This window comes from Ornithorhynchus anatinus, chromosome 5 (genome assembly GCF_004115215.2).
Source record: "Ornithorhynchus anatinus isolate Pmale09 chromosome 5, mOrnAna1.pri.v4, whole genome shotgun sequence".
Lineage (NCBI taxonomy): Eukaryota > Metazoa > Chordata > Mammalia > Monotremata > Ornithorhynchidae > Ornithorhynchus > Ornithorhynchus anatinus.
In genome coordinates this window covers 65,524,310-65,545,780 of record NC_041732.1, presented here as the reverse complement: position 1 = coordinate 65,545,780, position 21,471 = coordinate 65,524,310, and the positions used below count along the sequence as shown (strand labels likewise).

The 21,471-nt window shown below is 45.2% G+C and overlaps 1 protein-coding gene across 3 annotated transcripts; it reads left to right on the top strand.

Annotated features, from left to right (window-relative positions):
• Window positions 1-1,138: 1,138 nt before the first annotated feature.
• On the top strand, window positions 1,139-21,147 carry C5H1orf158 (chromosome 5 C1orf158 homolog). Of its 3 annotated transcripts, none has more exons than XM_007663278.4 (4): window positions 1,139-1,424; window positions 8,961-9,074; window positions 16,683-16,856; window positions 20,830-21,147. In XM_007663278.4, the coding sequence occupies exons 1-4, from the start codon at window positions 1,320-1,322 to the stop codon at window positions 20,866-20,868; spliced, it is 432 nt and encodes a 143-aa protein (XP_007661468.1). In that variant the 5' UTR covers window positions 1,139-1,319; the 3' UTR covers window positions 20,869-21,147. The 3 variants fall into 3 exon arrangements, with proteins under 3 accessions (XP_007661468.1, XP_007661467.1, XP_001519752.1); XM_001519702.6 differs by having other exon boundaries at window positions 1,144-1,424; window positions 16,683-16,860; XM_007663277.4 differs by lacking the exon at window positions 8,961-9,074 and having other exon boundaries at window positions 1,141-1,424; window positions 16,683-16,860.
• Window positions 21,148-21,471: the final 324 nt, after the last annotated feature.

Here is a 21,471-nt window from a genome sequence, read left to right as displayed (position 1 = left end):
GACAAAATCCCTGTCCAGTGTGGGCCTCATAGTCTCAATTCCCATTTTACAGATGCGGGCACAGAGAAGTGAAGTCACTTGCCCAAGGTCACACAGCAGACAAGTGGAGGAGCCGGGATTAAAACCCATGACCTTCTGATTCCCAGGCCCATGTTCTATCCCTTATGCCAGACTGCTTCTGTTTGGAGAAAAATGGGAGCAGGGAGATGGGACAGTAGTTGGATGGTGCAGTGGGATCCAGAAAAGGGTTTTTTTAGACTAAGGGAGACATCAGTGTGTTTGAAGGCAGAAGGGAAGGAGCCATTAGGAGCCTGAAGAGTATAGATCCAGCCCTGACTGCACTTCTACCTGCTTATTTGTCTACGGCACTATGGGCTCCAAGGGGAAAACGGCTGGCAGGGAGAAATGAGAGTGTGCAGGCGGTGCTGGGAAAGTCACTAGTTCCATATTCAATTCCTTCATGTAGACTTCCAACTTGAAGTCTCAGGGCTGACGCTCATTATCATTCCAAGGAGGCTCCATTATCAGAACAGTTGACAGATGACTGATGATAGGGTTTTCAAAGGTTTTCTTAGGCAGCTAAACTGGAAGAGTTCCTCAGAGTAAATGAATCATATTCTGACCCCGCTTCTAAATTCCTTATTGGGTGCTCAAGAATGGCATATTGACAGCTATACACTCACCCACTCAGTTGAGCACACCCAAACGTCTGTTATAATGAGAGTCAATCATCAGAAATGAAAGGTGGAAAAAACCAATCCTGGAATCTTTAGTGATGCCATCAAAAGATTGCTTAAAAGAGGTTATGAGGGCACATTGCAATTAAATATGAATAGTGTACTTGTGTGTTGGCAGAGGGGAGAGGAGCACAAATACAATTTTTTGATCATGAGACAAACTATGTCGCTGATACTGAAACAACCTGATCCTTTCTGTAACGGAGACTTGATGAAGTCATATTTCAATATGTGAAACTCCTGATCTGCTATTTAAACAGGAAACTTTGGTCTTCTGGACTTTGTATTTTTTAAGAGAATCAGAAAGGGTTTTTCTTCTCCCCCCGTCCATTGTCCCCAAGTCCTCATAGAGCACATTGATACCCATGTTCTATTGCCATGGAGACCATCAACAAATGAGAATGATCCCTTTCAGCCCTTGCTCAGTCTATAAAGGGAGAGAATTCTAGGGAACATTTTTAATCCGAGGTTGGGCACAGAGGGTGAGCCTCCTGCCAGAGGGAAGTGGGGAAAAAGACAACCTTAGGGGAATACTCAATTTGGTAAAGCTGGGGAGCATCAGTTTTGTTGGGAAACGTGACTATGACTGAGAGACAGTTACAAGCATGGTCTACCCCCAGCTGGCGGATTGAGCCCAAATATTCCTCCAATGTACTCATTGGAAACTGGCTGGAAGAAAGAAAAAAGGTAAGGTGAGTGGAGGGAGGGAGAAAGACAGACTTGTGATGGAACTGAGAGTGGTCAAAGAAGGAATAAGCTGAGATTTGTTGACGGGAACCATCTTCTCTCCAGGACATCTCCATTGGATGACTTGCTGGTACTTCAAACTCAGCGTGGCACAAACTGAACTTCTCTTCTTCTCTCCTAAATCCTCTGTCCTCTCAACTTCCCCATCTCTGTTGACATCCCCATCATCCTCCTTGGAACTCAAGCCCCCAACCTTGGTGTCATCTTCAACTCCTCCCTGTCACTCTGCTCTCCCCTCCAATCTACTCCTGAAACTTGCCAATTTGTCCTCTGAAACACTTTATTAGAGCCATATTTTCCTCTTCATTCATACAGCCTGATTCAACAATCCTGGTTCAAGAACTCATCATAACACAATTGGACTTTTTGTATTGACCTCCTTGCTGATCTTCTTGACTCCAGTCTCTTCCCACTTCAATTCATCCTTCACACTGCTGCCCAGAAGATCAACTTTCTGAAACATCACACAGCACCCATCTCCTTTCCCCTCCAAACCCAGGTCTTCCACCAGGTTTCTTCAACTTCCTTATCTCCCTCCTCACTCCCTGCTCCATGGTTTATACTGTTTTACAAGCCCCTCTCCTGATAACTCTCAACTCTTGTCTTTCCTATATCTGACCTCTTGTTCACGTTACCCTCAGGGCCTGGAACTCCCTCCCCCAGCTTAATCAGATATATTTCAGCCCTCCCCATCTTCGAAACCCTCCTAAAATCCCAACTCCTCCTGCAAATCTTTCTATCATTATCAGAACCGTGATTCTTATCAAACCTTCAGCTCCCTTTGACACCAGATATATTTCTTCATATTTATCTGGCCATCCCCGATATAGGTGTGTATATACATATGTTTGATTTTTCTATGCCTGTCTCCTCCATCAGAGCATAAGGTCCTCGAAGGCTGATTACCTATCTTGGGCTTCTGTTGTATCTCCTGAGCATGTAGTACAGTCCACTGCGTTCAATAGGTGCTCAGTAAATGCCATTACTACTTCCAACTACTTCTGGTTACCAAGAACCCGGGTCTAGCTGGAAATAGGGAGCTTGGTATTTCTCTCTAGGGGCTGCTTTTTCAAGGAGCCACCATTCAGGTGGTCTTGCAAAAGGTCCCTTGTGGGTTTGAACTTGATACTGGTGTCTAAATGAGGAGCAGCATGGCCTAGTGGAAAGAGCATGGGCCTGGGAATCAGAGGATCTGGATTCTAATCCCAGATCTGTTACATGCTGGCTGTGTGACCTTGGACAAGTCACTTAACTTTTCTATGCCTCACTTCCCTCGTCTTTAAAATGGGGATTCCATACCTTTCCCCCCTCCTACTTAAATTGTGAGTCCTGTGTGGAACAGGGGCCATATCTGACTGATTATCTTGTATCTACTCTAGCATTTAAAACAATGCTTGACACGTAGTAAGTGCTTACAAATACCACAATTATTATTATTATAATTAGTAATAATAATATTAACATTCAATTCAATGACAGTTGAGTTAGTCATGACCAGATACCAAGTGGCCTAGTAGAAGGAGCAAGGGAGTGAGTCAAGAGAGGCCCGGGTTCTACCACTTTCTCGTTGAATGACTTTAAATTTATTTTTTTACGGTATTGGTTAAGCACTTACTATGCTCCAGGCACTGTATTAAGTGCTGGGGTAGATACAAGCTAATCAGATTGGACATAGTCCAAGTTCCATATAGGGCTCACAGTCTTAATCTCCAGTTTACAGTTGAGGTCACTGTGGCACAGAGAAGTCAAGTGATTTGCCCAAGGTCACTCAGCAGACAAACGGAGAAGGCGGGATTAGAACCAGGTCCTTCGACCATGTTCTTTCCACTAGGCCATGCTGCCGTTCTGTTCCTCAGTTTCCTCATCTGGAAAACAGAGATGCAGTACATTTGCTTTTCCTCTTAGAATATAAGCCTCTTGTGGGACAGGGATTATGCAGACTCTAAACTCACAGTGGGCAGAGAATGCATCTTTTATATTGTTATTCTATAACATAACAATATGTTATATTGTTATTCTGTACTCTCCCAAGCACTTAATACAGTGCTCTGCACACAGTAAGAACTCAATAAATATGATTGATTGATTGATTAATTGGATTATCCTCTATCTACCTTAGATCTTGGCATACAGTTAGCCCTTCACCAATACAAGACAATCAGTTCTAATAGTGATTGTATCCACTTCAGGCTTCACTGCCGTGCTTGGCATTTAGTAAGTGCCTAAGAACTACCATCGTAAATTTAAAATAAAATAAAACATAAAATACCCAGTGTTTGACACTGATTAATCAATGCTATTATTCAGTCCCTAATTTCCTTAGGGTTTTAATGGAAAGAGCACAGGCTTGAGAGTCAAAGGACCTGAGTTCTAATTTCACCTCCACTACTTGTCTTCTGTGTGACCTTTGGCAAGTCACATGCAGTTACCGCATCTGTAAAATGGGGATTAAGATTGTGAGCTTCATGTGGGACAGGGACTGTGTCCAACCTGATTAACTTGTGCCTACTCCAGTGTTTAGGACAGTGCCTGGCACATAAATATCATTAAAAAAGTCGGCAGAGCAGCTCCCTTATCAATTACTCATGCAATGATTGGGATAAACTCAATCTGCCCCTGACAACTTTTTTCTTCCAAGTCTCTCTTAATTGTCGGTCCCTGCTCCCTCTTCAGCCAACCCTTAAATGCACTCTCCTCACAGATCAATCCCAAACTAAACACTCTTCTTTCCTCTATTACACAACTCCTCTCTGAATAAACACCCCTCTTTCTCTTGAGTCCACTTTCAAAAGCAGAACATTCATGTGGCTCCTGGCCAGGTTCCAGTTCTTTCTAGAACTCCAATTCTCCAGTCGGTAGAATGAATTGAAAGTTTCAGCCCCTCTCACATCTTGCTGTTTCTGCAAACCATGGTCCATTTCTGTTTTCATTCATTCAATAGTATTTACTGAGCACTTACTATGTGCAGAGCACTGTACTAAGCACTTGGAATGAACAAGTCGGCAACAGATAGAGACAGGCCCTGCCCTTTGACGGACTTACAGTCTAATTGGAGGAGACGGACAGACAAGAACAATGGCGATAAATAGAGTCAAGGGGAAAAACATCTCCTAAAAACAATGGAAACTAAATAGAATCAAGGAGATGTACATTTCATTAACAAAATAAATAGGGTAATGAAAATATATACAGTTGAGCAGACGAGTACAGTGCTGAGGGGATGGGAAGGGAGAGGGGGAGGAGCAGAGGGAAATGGGGGGAAAAGAGGGTTAAGCTGCGGAGAGGTGAAGGGGGGGCGGTAGAGGGAGTAGAGGGAGAAGGGGAGTTCAGTCTGGGAAGTCCTCTTGGAGGAGGTGAATTTTAAGTAGGGTTTTGAAGAGGGGAAGAGAATTAGCCTGGTGGAGGTGAGGAGGGAGGTCGTTCCAGGACCGCGGGAGGACGTGGCCCAGGGGTCGACGGCGGGATAGGCGAGACCGAGGGACGGTGAGGAGGTGGGCGGCGGAGGAGCGGAGTGTGCAGGGTGGGCGGTAGAAAGAGAGAAGAGAGGAGAGGTAGGAAGGAGCAAGGTGATGTAGAGCCTTGAAGCCTATAGTGAGGAGTTTTTGTTTGGAGCGGAGGTTGATAGGCAACCACTGGAGGTGTTTAAGAAGGGGAGTGACATGCCCAGATCGTTTCTGCAGGACGATGAGCCGGGCAGCGGAGTGAAGAATAGACTGGAGCGGTGCGAGAGAGGAGGAAGGGAGATCAGAAAGAAGGCTGACACAGTAGTCTAGACGGGATATAATGAGAGCCTGTAGCAGTAAGGTAGCCGTTTGGGTGGAGAGGAAAGGGCAGATCTTGGTGATATTGTAAAGGTTTTACTCTTCTGCCTTCCTGTTTTGCAGGGGAACTTGTGTTTATAGATAGACATTTGTATGTGAAATTTATGTGCCTACGATAGAGCTAGTATGAGGGATCCCTGCCCTAAAACTGAGTGAGGGTGTGAGTGAGGGTGTGTGCTTCTGGGGTTGATTGACTTGTTTTTGCCTCCAGGGTGGAGCTTGCTGGGAATAGGCTGTTTGGCAGATGGGTGGTGGCCCAAAAGATCTCAGGGGTCCTGAGAGGCAGTGGAGCTTCCTGAGGGTTCTGGGTAGGTTGTAGAAAGAAGCTTGGCCTAGTGGAAAAAGCTCGGATCTGGGAGTCAGAGACCTGGGTTCTAATCCTGGCTCTGCCACTCATCTGCTGAGTGAACTTGGGCCTCACTTTACCTCACTTCTCTGGGCCTAAGATTCTTCATCTGTAAAATGGGAATTAAATGTCTGTTCTTTTATTATTATTGTTATACTTGTAAAATGCTTGCTATGTGTCCAGCTCTGGGGTTGATACAATTTTATCAGATTGGATACAGTCACTGTCCCACATGGAGCTCACAGTCTAAACAGGAGGGAGAACAGGTATTTAATCCCCAATTTATAGAAGAGGAAACTGAGGCACAGGAAGTTAAGGGACTTGACCAAGGTCACACAGTAAGCAAGTAGCAAAGCTGGAATTCGAGCCCAGATCTTCTAACTCCCAGACCTATGCTCTTTCCACTTGGCCATGCTGCTCTCCCCCTCCGTAGACAGTAAACTCCATTTGGAACAAGAGGCTCGCATTTCCTACTGTCTTCAGGACATCTCTACTTGGCTGTCCTCTCGCCTCCTAAAGCTCAACATGTCCAAGACAGAGCTCCTTATCTTCCCTCGCAAACCCTGTCCCAAACTTTCCCATCACTGTGGATGGCACAATTATCCTTCCTGTCTCACAAACCTGCAACCTTGGTATTATCCTTGACTCAACTCTCTCATTCACCCCATATATCCAGTTCATCACAAAATCCCGCCGGGCTCATCTTCAGAGTATCACCAAGATATGCCTTTTCCTCTCTATCCAAACTGCTACCAAGTTAGTACAATCACTCATCCTGTCCCGACTGAATAACTGCATCAGCTTCCTTTCTGACCTCCCAACCTCCTGCCTCTCCCCACTCAGTCCAAACTTCACTCTGCTGCCCAGATTATCTTTTTACAGAAACTTTCAGGGCATGTCACCCCGCTCCTCAAAAATCTCCAGTGGTTGCCTATCAACCTTTGTATCAAATAAAAACTCCTCACTATTTGCTTAGAAGCTGTCCATCACCTTGCCCTTCTTACCTCACCTCTCTTCTCTCCTTCTACAGCCCAGACTGCACCCTCCGCTCTTCTGGTGCTAACCTCCTTACTGTCCCTCGATCTTGCCTGTCCCACCATCAACCCCGGGCGCACATCCTAACTCTGACCTGGAACTCCCTCCCTCCTCAAATCCTCCAAACAATCACTCTTCCCCTCTTCAAAGCCCTTCTGAAGGCTCACTCCTCCAAAAAGCCTTCCCAGACTAAGCCCCCCTTTTCCTCAGCTCCCCTTCCCTTCTGTGTCACCTTAACTAGCTCCCTTTGCTCTTCCTCCCGTCTCCCTGCCACACAGCACTTATGAATATGTGTATATATCTATAATTCTATTTATTTATATCGATTCCTGTTTACTTGTTTGATGTCTGTCTTCCCCAGTCTAGACTGTAAACACGGTGTGGGCAGGGATTGTCTCTCTTTATTGCTGAAATGTAATTTCCAAGAGTTTAGTACAGTGCACTGCACACAGTAAGCGCTTAATAAATACGATTGAATGAATGGATGAATGGATGAATGGATGGATGAATGAATGAATGAATGAACTGGGTCAGGTCTGATTGTACTGGGCCTACCCCAGCACTTAGCACATTGTAAGTGCTTAACAAATATGATAATAAAAATGATTATTATTAAGGGAAAGATCTTCAGACCTGAAAGCCACAACAACCTGCCTCCAGCCACCTTAGCCATTTCTACTCTTTCACCAAGTGCTGCCTGCAGCTCCTCATTTCTTGGGCCAGCCTAGGGCCTCTGCTCCAGTAATAATAATCATGGTATTTGTTAAGAGTTTACTAAGTACCAGGCACTATACTAAATTCTGGGATAGGGTCAAGGAAATTAGGTTGTGCACAGTCCCTGTCCCACATGGTGTTCACAGTCATAATCCCCATTTTACATATGAAGAAACTGAAGTGCAAAGAAGTTTAATGACTTGCCTAAGGTGACAAAACAGACAAGGGCAGAACTGGGATTAGAACCCAGGTCTTTCCACTCCCAGGTCCAGGCTCTTTCCACTAGGCCACCCTGCTTTCAAGAAGCAGGAGCTTTCAACTCTCTTGGCCCTTGTTATAGGCAAGCCTAAAGGCCCTCCAGATCTGAGCATGTTTGGTCTCAACTTCCCACCCTTTACTTCTGTTCCCAGTTTTTTCATAATCAAACAATCAATCCATCAATCATATTTATGAGCATTGACTAAGTGCAGAGCACTGTACTAAATTATTTGGAATGTATGGTATAACAAAGTTGGTAGGCACTTTCCCTACCTACAGCAAGCTTACAAGTCTGGAGGGTGAGATAGAAATTAATATAAATAAATAAATTACAGATGTGGGCGTAAGTGCTGGAGGCTGAAGGAGGGGAAAATATAGGGAAAATTTTCTTCATCTCCCATTCTCTTCTGCGTTGCCCTGACTTTCTCCTTCTGCTCTCCCTCTTTCCCAGCCTCACAGAATGTATGTACATATCTATAATTTTATTTATTGGTATTGATGTCTGCCTCCTCAGCTCTAGACTGTAAGGTCTTTGTGGGTAGGGAATGTCAATGTTTATTGTTGAATTGTACTTTCCCAAGTGCAAAGTACAGTGCTCTGCACAGACTAAGAGCTCAATAAATAGATTGAATGAATGAATGAATGACTTTGTTCCCTGTCCTCAGAGGATTTACAATCTAATGGACAGATAAGAAGAAGGGGAACTGGCCTAAATTTTGAAGGACAAATTCATCCTGGGATGGTGTGATCTCAGGCTGTGGTTCACAGAGCCTGCACTCTGCCCCGGGCTGGCCGTTAGTAGTGGTCTGGGGGGAAACTGAGTCTCTTTCACACACCTGTAGGTGTCAGGTTCAAACTGCCCTTTATGGAAGCCTGTGGGGCCAGAGAAAGACATCTACCCAATATTCCTCAGGTGATCTTCAGGCAATGGACGGGAACATCCAGAGCTTGTGTGATTTAGTGGAAAGAGCACAGGCCTGTGAGCCAGAGGATCTGAGTTCTAATCCCCGCTCTGCAACTTGCTTCCTGTGTGACCTTGGGGAAGTCACTTAACTTCTCCATGCCTTAGTTTCCTTATCTGTAAAATGGTGATTACATCCTACACCCTCCTACTTACACTATGAGCCCCATGTGGACAGGGGCTATAGCCAACCTGATTTTCTTGGATCTACCCCAGCACTTAGTATAGTGCTTGGCACGTAACAGTACTTGGCGCTTAACAAGTACCATAACAAGTACAAGCGTGCGGCTGAGGGCGGAGGTGGGGATTCTGAGCCACCTGCTGCTGGACTCTCTTTTCAGTTCATCAGATATTCTGGGCCAGTCCCCATTAGTACCTATACGAGAGACTATGTCCACTTCCCAGACCACAAGCCGGATCAGCTCTCCAGGAAGCACGCACTGAGGAAAACCGAGGTAAATGGTGTTGGGTTGGGGCCCGGGGGTGGGGGTAGGGGGCGAGGCTTGCTCGGGTTCCAAGCTTTGGTCACCTTCAAGCCTTTGATGGCTGGGAGAAAGAGTTCCCAAATACAGAGCTTGGGTCTCAGTCCCTCCCTCCCTCCCTCAATACACAGCAGGCAAGGAGGATGCCTGGATTCTAGATTTTGCCCCACCACAAGCTCATAGTGAGAAGCAGGTCATACCTAATGGTTTGTATTATATGTTCCCTTAAGTGCCAAACTCTGCGCTAAGCAATGGGATAGATACATAACAATAATGATGCTATTTGTTAATCATTTACTATGTGTCAAATGCTGTTCTAAGCATGGGGGAAACAGTATGGTCTAGTGGGAAGAGCAAGGGCCTCGTAGTCAGAGGGCATGGGTTCTGATCCTGGTTCTGCCACATGTCTGCTCTGTGACCTTGGACAAGTCATTCTGCTTCTCTCTGCCTCAGTTACCTCATCTGTAAAAAGTGAATTAAGACTGTGAGTCCATGTGGGACAAGCTGATAATCTTGAATCTATCCCAGCTCTCAGAACAGTGCTTGGCACATAATAAGCACTTAAAAATACCATCATCATCATTATCTTGTATCTAATCTAGTGTTTAGAACAGTGCTTGGCACATAATGAATGCTTAACAAATACCGCAATTATCATTATTATTACAAGATAATCAGGTTGGCTATGGCCCCTGTCTCAAATAGGTCTCAGAGTTTAATCCACATTTTACAGATGAGGTAATTGAAGTACAAGGAAGGAATAAATGACTTTCCCAAGGTCACACAGTAGACAAGTGGCAGAGTTGGGATTAGAACCCAGGTCCTCCTGACTCCTGGGGCCCTGCTTTAATCATTAGGCTATGCTGCTTCCATGATCAGACCTCTATATAATCAGACCTCTTTAGAGGTGACAAGTCTTGTTCTAGGGCCAAGAGATGCAAGGACAGGTTTGGAAGCAGTTCTGATCTCCACCTCGAAAGACTAAGTAGTTTCAGTTGAGCACCTTCAAGATCAGTTTGGATTCTATACATAAATCAGGCAGTGGGGCTGCAATAAAAGCAGTGTGGCCTAGTAGAAACAGCACAGATCTGGGAGGTCGGGATATGGATTCTAATCCCAGCTCTGTCACTTGCCTGCTCAGATGCGATCTTGGGCAAGACACTTAATTTCTCTATGCTTCAGTTTCTTCATCTGTAAAATAGGGATTCAGTATCTGTTCTCCCTCTCTCTTAGAATGTGAGCCTCATGTGGGTCAGGAACTGTGTCTGACCCAATTATCTTGTATCCACTCCAGCACTTAGTACAGTGCCGGGCACAAAGTCCCCTGAGCCCTCATTGGTCAAGGCTTGGCCATGCCTGCCTCATCTCTCTCTCTCTCTCTCTCTCTCTCCCACTCATGGAGAAACCAAGCTTTGAGACACTGGGAGGAGAGGGTTCAGTGATGACAACACACTATACATTACCAGGACACGTGTGTGTGTGCTTCTGTGTGTGTGAGTGTGTGTATGGTGGGGGAGGGTTTGACAAGCCCTATCCTCTCTGCTTTGTTCTACCTTCCTCCTAAAAGGCTCCAGATGGCTCCTTCATTGTGATGCTTTTCAAGTGTTCACTGTGCCAAGCACAGTACTAAACACTGGCGTAGATGTAAATGAATCAGGTAGGACATGGTCCCTGTCCCACATGGGGCTCAGAGTCAAAATGGGAGGGAGAACAGTTATGTAATCTCTCTTTACAGATGAGGTAGCTGAGGCATAGAGAACTTAAACGACTTACCCAAGTTCACCCAGCAGGCAAATGGCAGACCTGGGTTTAGAAGCCAAGTCCTCTGACTCCTTCCAATTGGCCACATTTCTCTGAGCAAGCAAGTGGCCTCTCGGACCAGGTAGGAGAGTCCTGGGTCACAGTGTGACACTTCCATTTTTGAACCAGTCTCCAAGTGACTCCCGCTGTCCTCCAAGCTTCTGACTGGGAAGAACAGCCTGCTGGCCCCACATCTTCCCGCACGCGCTTTTAATTGAGATGAGGGCAGAAAGGGGAAGAATCAATAAGGGCAGATGTCCTTTTTGATTTGTTCCTTGTCAAAGGGAAATAATTAGATCAGGATGTAAAAGGGGAAAGAAACCATTAGCCTGCAAAATAGGAAGGATAAGATAGAAAGAAAGTCTAGTGGCAAAGAAGTAGCATGGCGTAGTGGATAGTGCACGGGCTTGGGAGTCAGAGGTCATAGGTTCTAATCCTGGCTCTGCCACTTGACTGCCGCGTGACTTGGGTCAAGTCACTTGACTTCTCTGTTCCTCAGTTGCCTCATTTGTAAAATGGAGATTGAAACCGTGAGCCCTACATGGGATGGGGACTGTGTCCAACTCAATTTGCTTGTAATAGTAATAATAAAAATGATGATATTTACCAAGCACTGTTCTAAGTGCTGGTGTAGATACAAGGTCATCACGTTGTCACACGTGGGGCTCACAGTCTTAATCACCATTTTACAGCTGAGTAGCTGAGGCACAGAGAAATGAAGTGACAACCAAAGTCACACAGCTGACAAGTGGCAGAGGAGCCAGGATTAGAACCCATGATCTCTGACTCCCAAGCCCGTGCTCTTTCCACTAAGCCATGCTGCTTCTTCTTATCCTTGTATCCATCTCAGTGCTTAGTACAGTGCCTGGCACATAGTGCTTAATAAATACCACCATTATTAAGAAGTGATAGTAATATTTTTTATTAAGAGTTTACTGTGGGCAGACCACTGTACCAAGTGCTGGAAGAGAAATCACAAATGAGAGTTAGACATGGTCCTCGTCTCTTGCGGGGGGCTCACAATCTAAGAGTATAAGTGGGGAGAAGAGACTGGAGAAAGATACATCAAGAATGGTGAATAACAAAACACTTCTCCAGGCACCGGGATAAACAAATCAAGCCCAGGAGAGGCAGATCGGGTGGGTATTAAGGTGCCCTAAGATGAAATGTACCAAGAACACTTGTTGAGAAACTAAGCATACATACCTATCTGGCAAGAGAGCTAGAACAATGTAGACCTTGAAATGCAGGGAAGCAAAGCCAATTATCCCTCCAGTTCATGTGGTTTCTCATACACTCATTAAACTTTGGGATGTTTTATAACCTTGGCTTTCTTCAGGCTTATTCCTGTCCAGATAATTTTGCTCATTCTAGCTGCAATTCACTGGCATATCTCTTTGCGTGTGGTGGGAGCGGGGGAGGAGGGAGGAGAGGAGACTGCTTTCAGAGCACAGAGCATGAAGCCACACCCAGGTTGATTCAAGGACTCTCCATTCCAGTAGCCTGTTGAGACGAGAGGGTTTTCCAGAGCTCTAAATGCCAACCCTCCATCATTTTTACTGAGCATTACTCCATCATTTTACTGAGCAGAAGCAGCGTGGCTCAGTGGAAAGAGCCCGGGCTTTGGAGTCAGAGTTCATGGGTTCGAATCCCGGCTCAGCCACTTGTCAGCTGGGTGACTTTGGGCAAGTCACTTAACTTCTCGGTGCCTCAGTTACCTCATCTGTAAAATGGGGATTAAGACTGTGAGCCCCACATGGGACAACCTGATTCCCCTCTGTCTACCCCAGCGCTTAGAACAGTGCTCGGCACATAGTAAGCGCTTAACAAATACCAACATTTTTCCTTTTTTGTCACGTTAGCCATGGCAGGATAGTGAGAAGCAGCGTGGCCTAAAGGAAAGAGCACGGGCCTGGGAGTCAGGGAGTCTGGGTTCTAATCTCAGTTCTGCCATTTCCCCATTGTGTCACTTTGGGCAATTCATATAACTTTTCTGTACCTCTGTTTCCTCAATTGTTAAATAGGTATTAAGCATTAATTCTCCCTCTCCTCGCAGACTGTGAAACCCATTTGAGACTGCTGGAATAATCTGATTGCATCTTACCATCTACCTCAGTGTTTGACACATAATACATCCTTAAAAATACCACGGTTATCATTGTAATACTGACTCGATTACCTAAGCTGGTTTACTGGTTTATGGGGAAAAACAGACATCTTCACTCTGACACAACCAATCAAACCACTGCAGAATAGTTTCAGGATTAGGTAGCAGTGTGGCCCAGTGGAAAGAGCAGGAACTTGGGAGGCGGAAGGACTTGGGTTCTAATCCTGACTCTGCCACTTGTCTGCTGTGTGACCTTGGACAAGTCACTTCACTTCTCTGAGGCTCAATTACCTCATCTGTAAAGTGGGGATTAAGACTATGAGCTCCATGTGGAACATGGACTGTGTCCAACCTGATTATTTTGTATCTAGTACAGTGCCTGGCACTTAGTAAGCACTTAATAAATACCATTATAAAATACAAAAAACAAAAAACAAAACCCCTCGGGGAGCCAGTGGTCAACAGATGCTGATTTTAGGGAAGTCTTGATACTGTTCCGGGAACTTCTGTTGCATCTGGCTGGCTGTGATAATCACAACCATGGGAATAACTGGTCAGCAATAATTTTCAGGCATTAATCCAGAAGGATTCTGGATAACGCCTCGCTAGCTGGGGAGTGAAGCAAGTTTCCATGATAGTTTCCGCCTCCAGCTTTCTCACCTCCTTTCTTGGAGAAGCAGTCTGGCCTAGTGGAAAGAGCCTGGGCCTAGGAGTGAGGAAATCTGGTTTGAGTCTCGGTTTCACCACTTCCCTGCTATGCGACCTTGAGCAAGTCAGATGGGCATCAGTTTCCTCATCTGTAAAATGGAAATCTCTGTCCTCCTTCCCTCTTAGTCCCTGTTCTACATGGAGCTCTCAGTCTGAATCTGATATGATTATTTTGTCCTGTCCCAGTGCTGAGAGCAGGGCTTAAAAGATATTAAACATTTAACTACTATCACAATCATCATTACTGTTATTTTTATTATTATCATATGGGGGTGAGGGGCATCTTTGGGGGCATATCCATAAGTTATTTATTTACATTAATGTCTGCCTCCCCCTCAAAACTGTAAGCTTGTTGTGGGGAGGGAAAACATCTACCAACTCTGTTGTACTGTAGTCCCCCAAGTGCTTAGTACAGTACTCTGCACACAGTAAGAAGTCAATAAATACCAATGATTGATCTTTAAGATCCTTAAGCATCACTCTAGTTACACTGGAGTTGTTGGAACAGTAAACTTTCCCCATCTCTTCATCCTCCCCTCCTTGCTTCTAGTTGGCTTTTCCCTCCATCTTCCAGCTATTACCTTCTAACTGATCTTATTGGTCCAAAAGCCTAGACAGTTGTCCAGTTGGTGGGAATCTCCTCCTCAGCACATTACCCAAATCAGTCACTCTTGGCAATTTCCCATCCCCCAAGGCCAAAGGAGAGAAGTGAGCTAAGTCCCAGGTGCAGGCAGTCAGCTGGAGTCTGGGCTGCAGGACTATAATAATGATAATGATAATTGTGGTATTTTTTAAGTTCTTATTATGTGCCCAAGATACATTTGCTTAGAAACCTCACAGATTCTGGCAAATCCAGTAGGGGTTGATTTATTTGATTTTCTTCAATTTTTCTGCACTAATTTTCCTCTGTTAAACAACCCTTCTCCTGATTTCAACTGAAACTCATCTGGCAATTTATAGAAGGTTACCCCTCTCAATCAATCAATGAATGGCATTTACCTAGCACTTACTGTGTTCGGAGTACTGTATGAAGAGCTTGGGAGAGTACCTTAGAGTTGGTACACATGATCCTTGCCTTCAAGAAGCTCACAGACTAGTAGGGGAGACAGACAGTAAAATAAACTACAGAAAGGGGAAGCAGCAGAATATGAGGATATATAGCGTAAGTGCTGTGGGGCTAGGGATGGGATGAGTATAAAAGTACTTGAGGGAAACAGACCCATCTGCATAGGTAATGATATTTGTTAAGTGCTTACTATGTGCCAGGCACTGTACTAAGCACTGGGGTGGATACAAGCTAAACAGGTTGGACCCAATCCATGTCCCATATGGGGACCACAGTCTTAACCTGCATTTTACAGATGAGGTAACTGAGGCGCAGAGAAGTTAAGGGACTTGCTCAAGGTCACACAGAAGACCTGTGGTGGAGCTAGGATTAAAACCCAGGCCTTATCGGCTCCCAGGCCTGTGTGCCATCCACTAGGCATAGCTGATTCTCTGTCAGGGAAGGCCTCTTGGAGTTAGATATGTCTTCAGTCACCAACTGAAAACCCAAGTGGAGAAGCTAAGATACTTTGAAGTATCTTCCCCCGGGCTTAAGTGAAACCTTTGTCAGCCCTGATTTTCAGGAAAATCCATGAGTGGCCCAGGAGATGTGAATTCAGAGCCCAAAAGAGTGGTGAGGGTAGGTGTTCAGTGTAGAGAGGGTTGACCTTCACTCTGTCAGTTTATAAGGATTCATTTTGTGTTCCTCTAAACCAGTGTTAATCCACCAGCACCAGATTTTTTTTAATGGCATTTACTAAGTGCATACTATGTGCCAAGCACTTTTCTGATCGCTGGGATAGATAAAAAGTAATCAGGTTGTCAAATTGAGAAGTCCTGTGGCCTACTGGAAAGCACATGGCCTGGGAGTCAGAGGACCTGGGCTCTAGTCCTGCCTCCACCACATGTCTGCTGTGTGACCTTGGGCAAGTCACTTAACTTCTCTCTCATCTGTAAAATGAGCATTAAGACTGTGAGTCCCACGGGGGACATGGACAGTGTACAATCTTTATTAGCTTTTATATACCCCAGCATTTTGAACAGTCCCTGGCATAGAGTAAGTACTTCAAAAATGCCAATTAAAACAAAACAAAACCAAAAAGAAAAAGAAGAAATGTTGGACACAGTCCCCGTTTCACATGGGGCTCACTGTCTCTGTATTCTATCTCCATTCTACAGTTGAGGAAACGGAGGTACATTGACATTTAGTGACCTGTCCAGGGCTATACAGCTGGCATTGGCAGAGGTGGGATTAGAATCCATGCCCTCTGACTATTGGCCCATACTTTTTCCATTTGACCATGATGCTTCTCAGAATTAGTTGCTGCTCTGAAGAGAAACAAGGCTATGAGTGGGGGAAGGTGCTTTAAGGTCTGGTGCTGGGAAGAGGCAGTTTGGGGGTTGAGCAAGCCAAGTTAGCCATGAGCTGATGGGGAATTCTGCCTGAATCATTACCTTAGTGGCTTGAGCAAACACACAAATCATTTGAAACCTTCCCACTCCACCCACCTCTCAGGGCATATCAATCCAGCTGTGGTCCTGAGGCTAGAATCTACTCAAACTCTGAGCATTTGACATGACTCTGAAAATACCCACAGTTCCTTCATCAGAAATGCCATAGGCTTATGTGTCTCTGAGAATCTCCAATCATCTCCCAAATGCCAGGGATTGTAGGGCAATCACTCCAGGTGTCCCATTGGCTTTGCCACTCCTGCCCTATTAATTCCATTGATTCTGAAAATGCAACTGGAAAGCTTTTGTCAGTCAATCACCCATATTTACCGAGTGCTTGTGGTGGTCGGAGAACTGGGAGAGTACAATAGAGTTGGAAGACCCCATACCCACCTTATGTTTGATCTCTAAGGGACCCCTGGATTGGTCAGTGGAGGCCAGAAATGCCTTGCTCTGTGCTTGGATTCCAGGGCCTGCCATACAAGCACCTGATTGTTCACAAGGAGGAGCCAAAGCACCGGAATTTCGTCAGTGCCTACGATGACCATTTCAACCATCATGGCCACAATCCCAATCTACCGCTGCTTCGTCAATGGAATGTACAAAAGATGGCATGGCTGCCGGAAAAATCAGACTTCCCTATTGTAGGTGTGTTTCCCATTGTGTTCTTCCCTTGCGGGTCCTGGGGGATGCTTCCCTTCTTCTTCCCCATAATAATGACAGTAATAACAATAATAATAATAGTAATAATGATATTTATTAAGGGCTTGCTATGGGCTAGACTAAGCACTGGGGGAGATACAAAATAATCAGGTTGGACCAGTCTTTGTCCCACATGAAGGAAGGAGTATGGGTATTAAATCCCCATTTTACAGATGAGGAAACTGAGGCACAGAGAAATTAAATGACTTGCCCAAGGTCACACAGCAGGCATGTGATGGAGCCAGAATTAGAACCCAGGTCCTCTGACTGCCAGGCCCATGTTTTTTTCTACTTGGCCAGACTGCTTCTCTATTCTGTGGCCACTCTTGGGATGGGCCTGGCAGGATGTGGGAGTAGTAGGATGAGGTGGAGATCTGGGTAAGGGACTGGGGAATGCCTTAAGGAGCTCTGAGGAGCTTTGAGGAGCTGCCTTGAGGAGCCCTCCATGACTGAAACTCCTCAGTGTAGATTTTCTCATGATACCTCAAAGTTTGATTTTCTGATCACTGAAGGAGTGTTTACATTCTCAAGCCAAAAACAGGGAGCGATTTGATTGGAGCTTTTAATTGCAGATTTTACCAAAGAACCAATATCTATCTCATCTTATTCATGTAGACAGACTTTTTTTGACTGGGGGGTGGTCTTCTTCTGGGTGCCCCTTGATTGGACCAAGATTTTCTCTGACTGATATCAATCAATTAGTTAATGTCTGTCTCCCCTTCTAGACTTTAAGCTCTTTCTGATCAGGAAGTGCATCTATCAACTTTTATAATGTATTCTTTCAGGCACTTGGAACATTGTGGCTCAGTGGAAAGAGCATGGGTTTAGGAGTCAGAGGTCATAGGCTCTAATCCCGGATCCACCACCTGTCAGCTCTGTGACTTTGGGCAAGTCACAATTTCTCGGTGCCTCAGTTACCTCATCTATAAAATGGGGATTAAGACTGTGAGTCTCACGTGGCACAAACTGATTACCCTGTATCTACCCCAACGCTTAGAACAATGCTTGGCACATAGTAAGCATTTAATAAATACCAACATTATCATTATTATTTTTAGAACAGTGCTCTGCATACAGCAAGTGTTCAGTAAATGCTTTCAATTGATTGATTAACTGAAAAGCATTTATTGAACACTTAAGTGGGAGAAGAGAGAGAATAAATTGCCCAAAGTCACACAGCTAATTACTGAAGACTTCTGAGGATGGGGAGAAGTGAGCAGAACAGTGTTTAAGAAAAAGGATGCAGGTAGCAGTATAGATTGGAGAGATGAGAGACTGAAGGCAGGGAGATTAATGAAGAGGCTGAAGCAGTAGTCAAGCGAGGATATGACTACTGATAATTGGATTGAGAGGATGGATCTGGGCAATGTGGAGGAAAAGCTGACAGGATTTAGTGACAGGTGGAATATGGAGGATGAAAGAAAGGAAGGAGTCAAATATCATTCCAAGATTGCATACTCCAGAGATGGGGAGGATGGTATTGCTATAAACTGTGTTGGGGAAATTAGGTGGAGAGGACCTGGATGGGAAAATGAGGAATTCAATTTTTTGCAGATTTAGCTCAAGCTCAAGGTGTCAGCAGGGTATCCATATTGAGATGTCACAGAAGCAAGAGGAAATGTGAAACTGGTAGTAGTGGTGAGGGTATTTATCAAGCTGACTAGGTGCAATGAACCTAGGGCTAGGGAAGTGTAAAATAAGCAAATGACACATTCCCTTCCCACAAGGAGCTTACATTCTAAAGAGAGTAAAAGGTGTGAAAATATTTACAAATAGAGGACTCAAAGGAAGTAATTGAATACACAATTGAATAACATATATACACAATTGCTCAAGGTGGGTGTAAATAAGTGCACAAGTACTGGAGATTGCTGGTGGGTATGTATGACTTGGGATGCTGGGAACTACAAGGAGTAGGCTTGTTATAAGAGGTGGGATTTAAAGAGGATATTGAATGTGGTGAGCTCAATGTTTCCTGGATTTACAGAAAGAGGGAGTTCCAGGCAGGGGGGACCAGTGTAGTTCAAGGGAATGAAGACAGAAGAGGTGAGAATGAGGTACAGTAATGTTAGCTTGAGAGAAACAAAGAGAATGAGCTGGGGGGAAGGGATAAAGAAAGGAGACATAAGTTGGAGTGAGTTGGTTGAGAACTAACGGCCGAGTGTGAGGAGTGTTTGATTTGGAAGGATGTGGGAAGTGAAGGGAGGGTTTGGAAGAGTGGAGATATGAGTGCCACGTGACACTCCAAGAAAATGTAGGTTTGGAGAGATTTTGGAGTTCTCAAGGTAGATTTGGGAGCCATCCATGGAGGTAATAGTTAAGGCCATGGGAGTTGATGAGCTACCAAAAGGAGAGAGTGTAAAATCAGAAGAGAAAGAAACCCAGAATTGAGCCTTTAGTTGAGCTTCTAACCTACAGTTAGAGGATGAGAGGTGGAAGAAGAGCCAAAAAAGAGACTGAGGAGTGGCCAAAGAGGTGAGAGGAGAACAAGAAGAGAATATAATCTGTAAAACGAAGGTTAGGTAATGTTTCCAGGAAAAGGGAGAGGTCCTCAGGGTCAAAGACAATGAAGAGGGTAAGGTTAGAGTCTATTAGATTTGGCAAGGAGGAAGGTCACGGAAGGCTTAGGAGAGGGTGGTCTTAGTGTAGTGAAGAGGGTGGAAACCAGATTGTAGAAGAGAAAATGAGGACAGTGGGTTTGAAGAGTTTGGACAGGAATGGAAGTGGGAAGACTGGATGGTAGGTGGAGAATGCACAGGGATCCAGAAAGGTGTCCCCAACCCGCTCTTTTGAGTCTCACCTCTTCCCTCTTTAGGAAAAGGTCTGTACTGAAATTTGAGACACATTTCCTTGGTTCATCCACAAGTTGACCCCTGGTTGCCCTTGGAACCCCAAAGGCATTCTTCCCAATGTGGGAACTGCAGATAGCCAGAAACCCCCAAACTGGATCAGGATGGTGTGAACTTCTCACTTTCCTCTTCACGGACTATTGGTTTTGATGAGAATGATGATGATATTTGTTAAGCATTTACTACGTGTCAAACTCTAAGCACTGGGGTGGAGAGAAAGCAGTGTGGCTCAGTGGAAAGAGCCTGGGCTTGGGAGTCATAGGTCATGGGTTCTAATCCCAACTCCGCCACTTGTCAGCTAGGTGACTTTGGGCAAGTCAGGTCACTTCTCTGTGCCTCAGTTACCTCATCTGTAAAATGGGGATTAAGACCGTGAGCCTCATGGTGGGACAACCTGATCACCTTGTATCCTCTCCAGTGTTCAGAACAGTGCTTTGCACATATTAAGTGCTTAACAAATGCCATCATCATCACACAAGCTAATCAGGTTGGACACAGTCCCTGTTCCATGTGGGGCTCAGAGCCTTAATCCCCATTTTACAGATGAAGTAACTGAGGCACAGAGAAGTTGAATGACTTGCCCAAGGTCAGACAGCAGACTAGTGGCAGAGCCAGGATTAGAATCCAGGCCCGTGCTCTATCCACTAGGCAATGCTGCTTCCGTGCTTTAAAGGCAGACTCTGCCCAAAGCAGGAGCAACTCTAGGACTGTGCTTAATTAATAATAATAATAATTATGGTATTTGTTAAACCCTTCTATGTGCCAAACACTGTTCTAAGTATTGGGGTAGATACAAGGTAAAAGGTTGTCCCACGTGGGGCTCACAGTCTTAATCTCCATTTTACAGATGAGGTAACTGAGGCACAGAGAAGTTTAGAGGCCTGCTCAAGGTCACACAGCAGACAAGTGGCAGAGCTGGGATTAGAACCCACATCCTCTGACTCCCAAGCCCGTGCTCTTCCCACTAAGCCACTAGGTGGTTACACCCTCTCCCCACCCTAGGGGGGCTACTGTGGCGATCCTTTTACCCTATGTTGACATTGTGTGATTCTGTGCTTTATTGCAGAACCTCCCAACAATTATGGCCTATTTGAGAAACAGCTGAAAAGATGGAGTTCTTCAGCGCTTGACCCAATGAAAAGCATTTACACGGTGTCGTATGTCAGGCCCACATACTCCACTCCTTCCCTCTGGAACCTCATGGCTTCCAGTCACTCCTCTCTGTAAGGGCAGAGCATCCTGTGACCCTCTGGTTCCCCGATCTGCTTCCGTGGGGGAGGCGGGAGGTGGGAGGATACCGTAACCATGGCAATCTTGTCTCTCCTGTCTCCCTGTGAAGCCTTTGGTCATGATCGAGAATAGAACAATCCCTGCCTCAGCCGAATACCTCGAATGTTCTTCTCTAGGTCTGGACAACTCTCCATGTCACTCTCTGAAACTCAAGCCTCTCTTCCATTATCCAGTGTATGTAGGGCACAGAACTAGGCAGCACAGGTACCATTTCCAGGTCCCTGATTCCTTAGAATGAATAATAATAGTAATTGCACTTGTTAAGCACTTACTATGTGCCAAGCACTGTTCTAAGCACTGGGGTAGATACAAGTTAATGGAGTTTATGTTCTTAATCCCCACTCTGCAGATGAGATAACTGAAGCACAGAAAAGTTGAGTGACTTGCCCAAGTTCACACAGCAGACATGTGGTGGGGC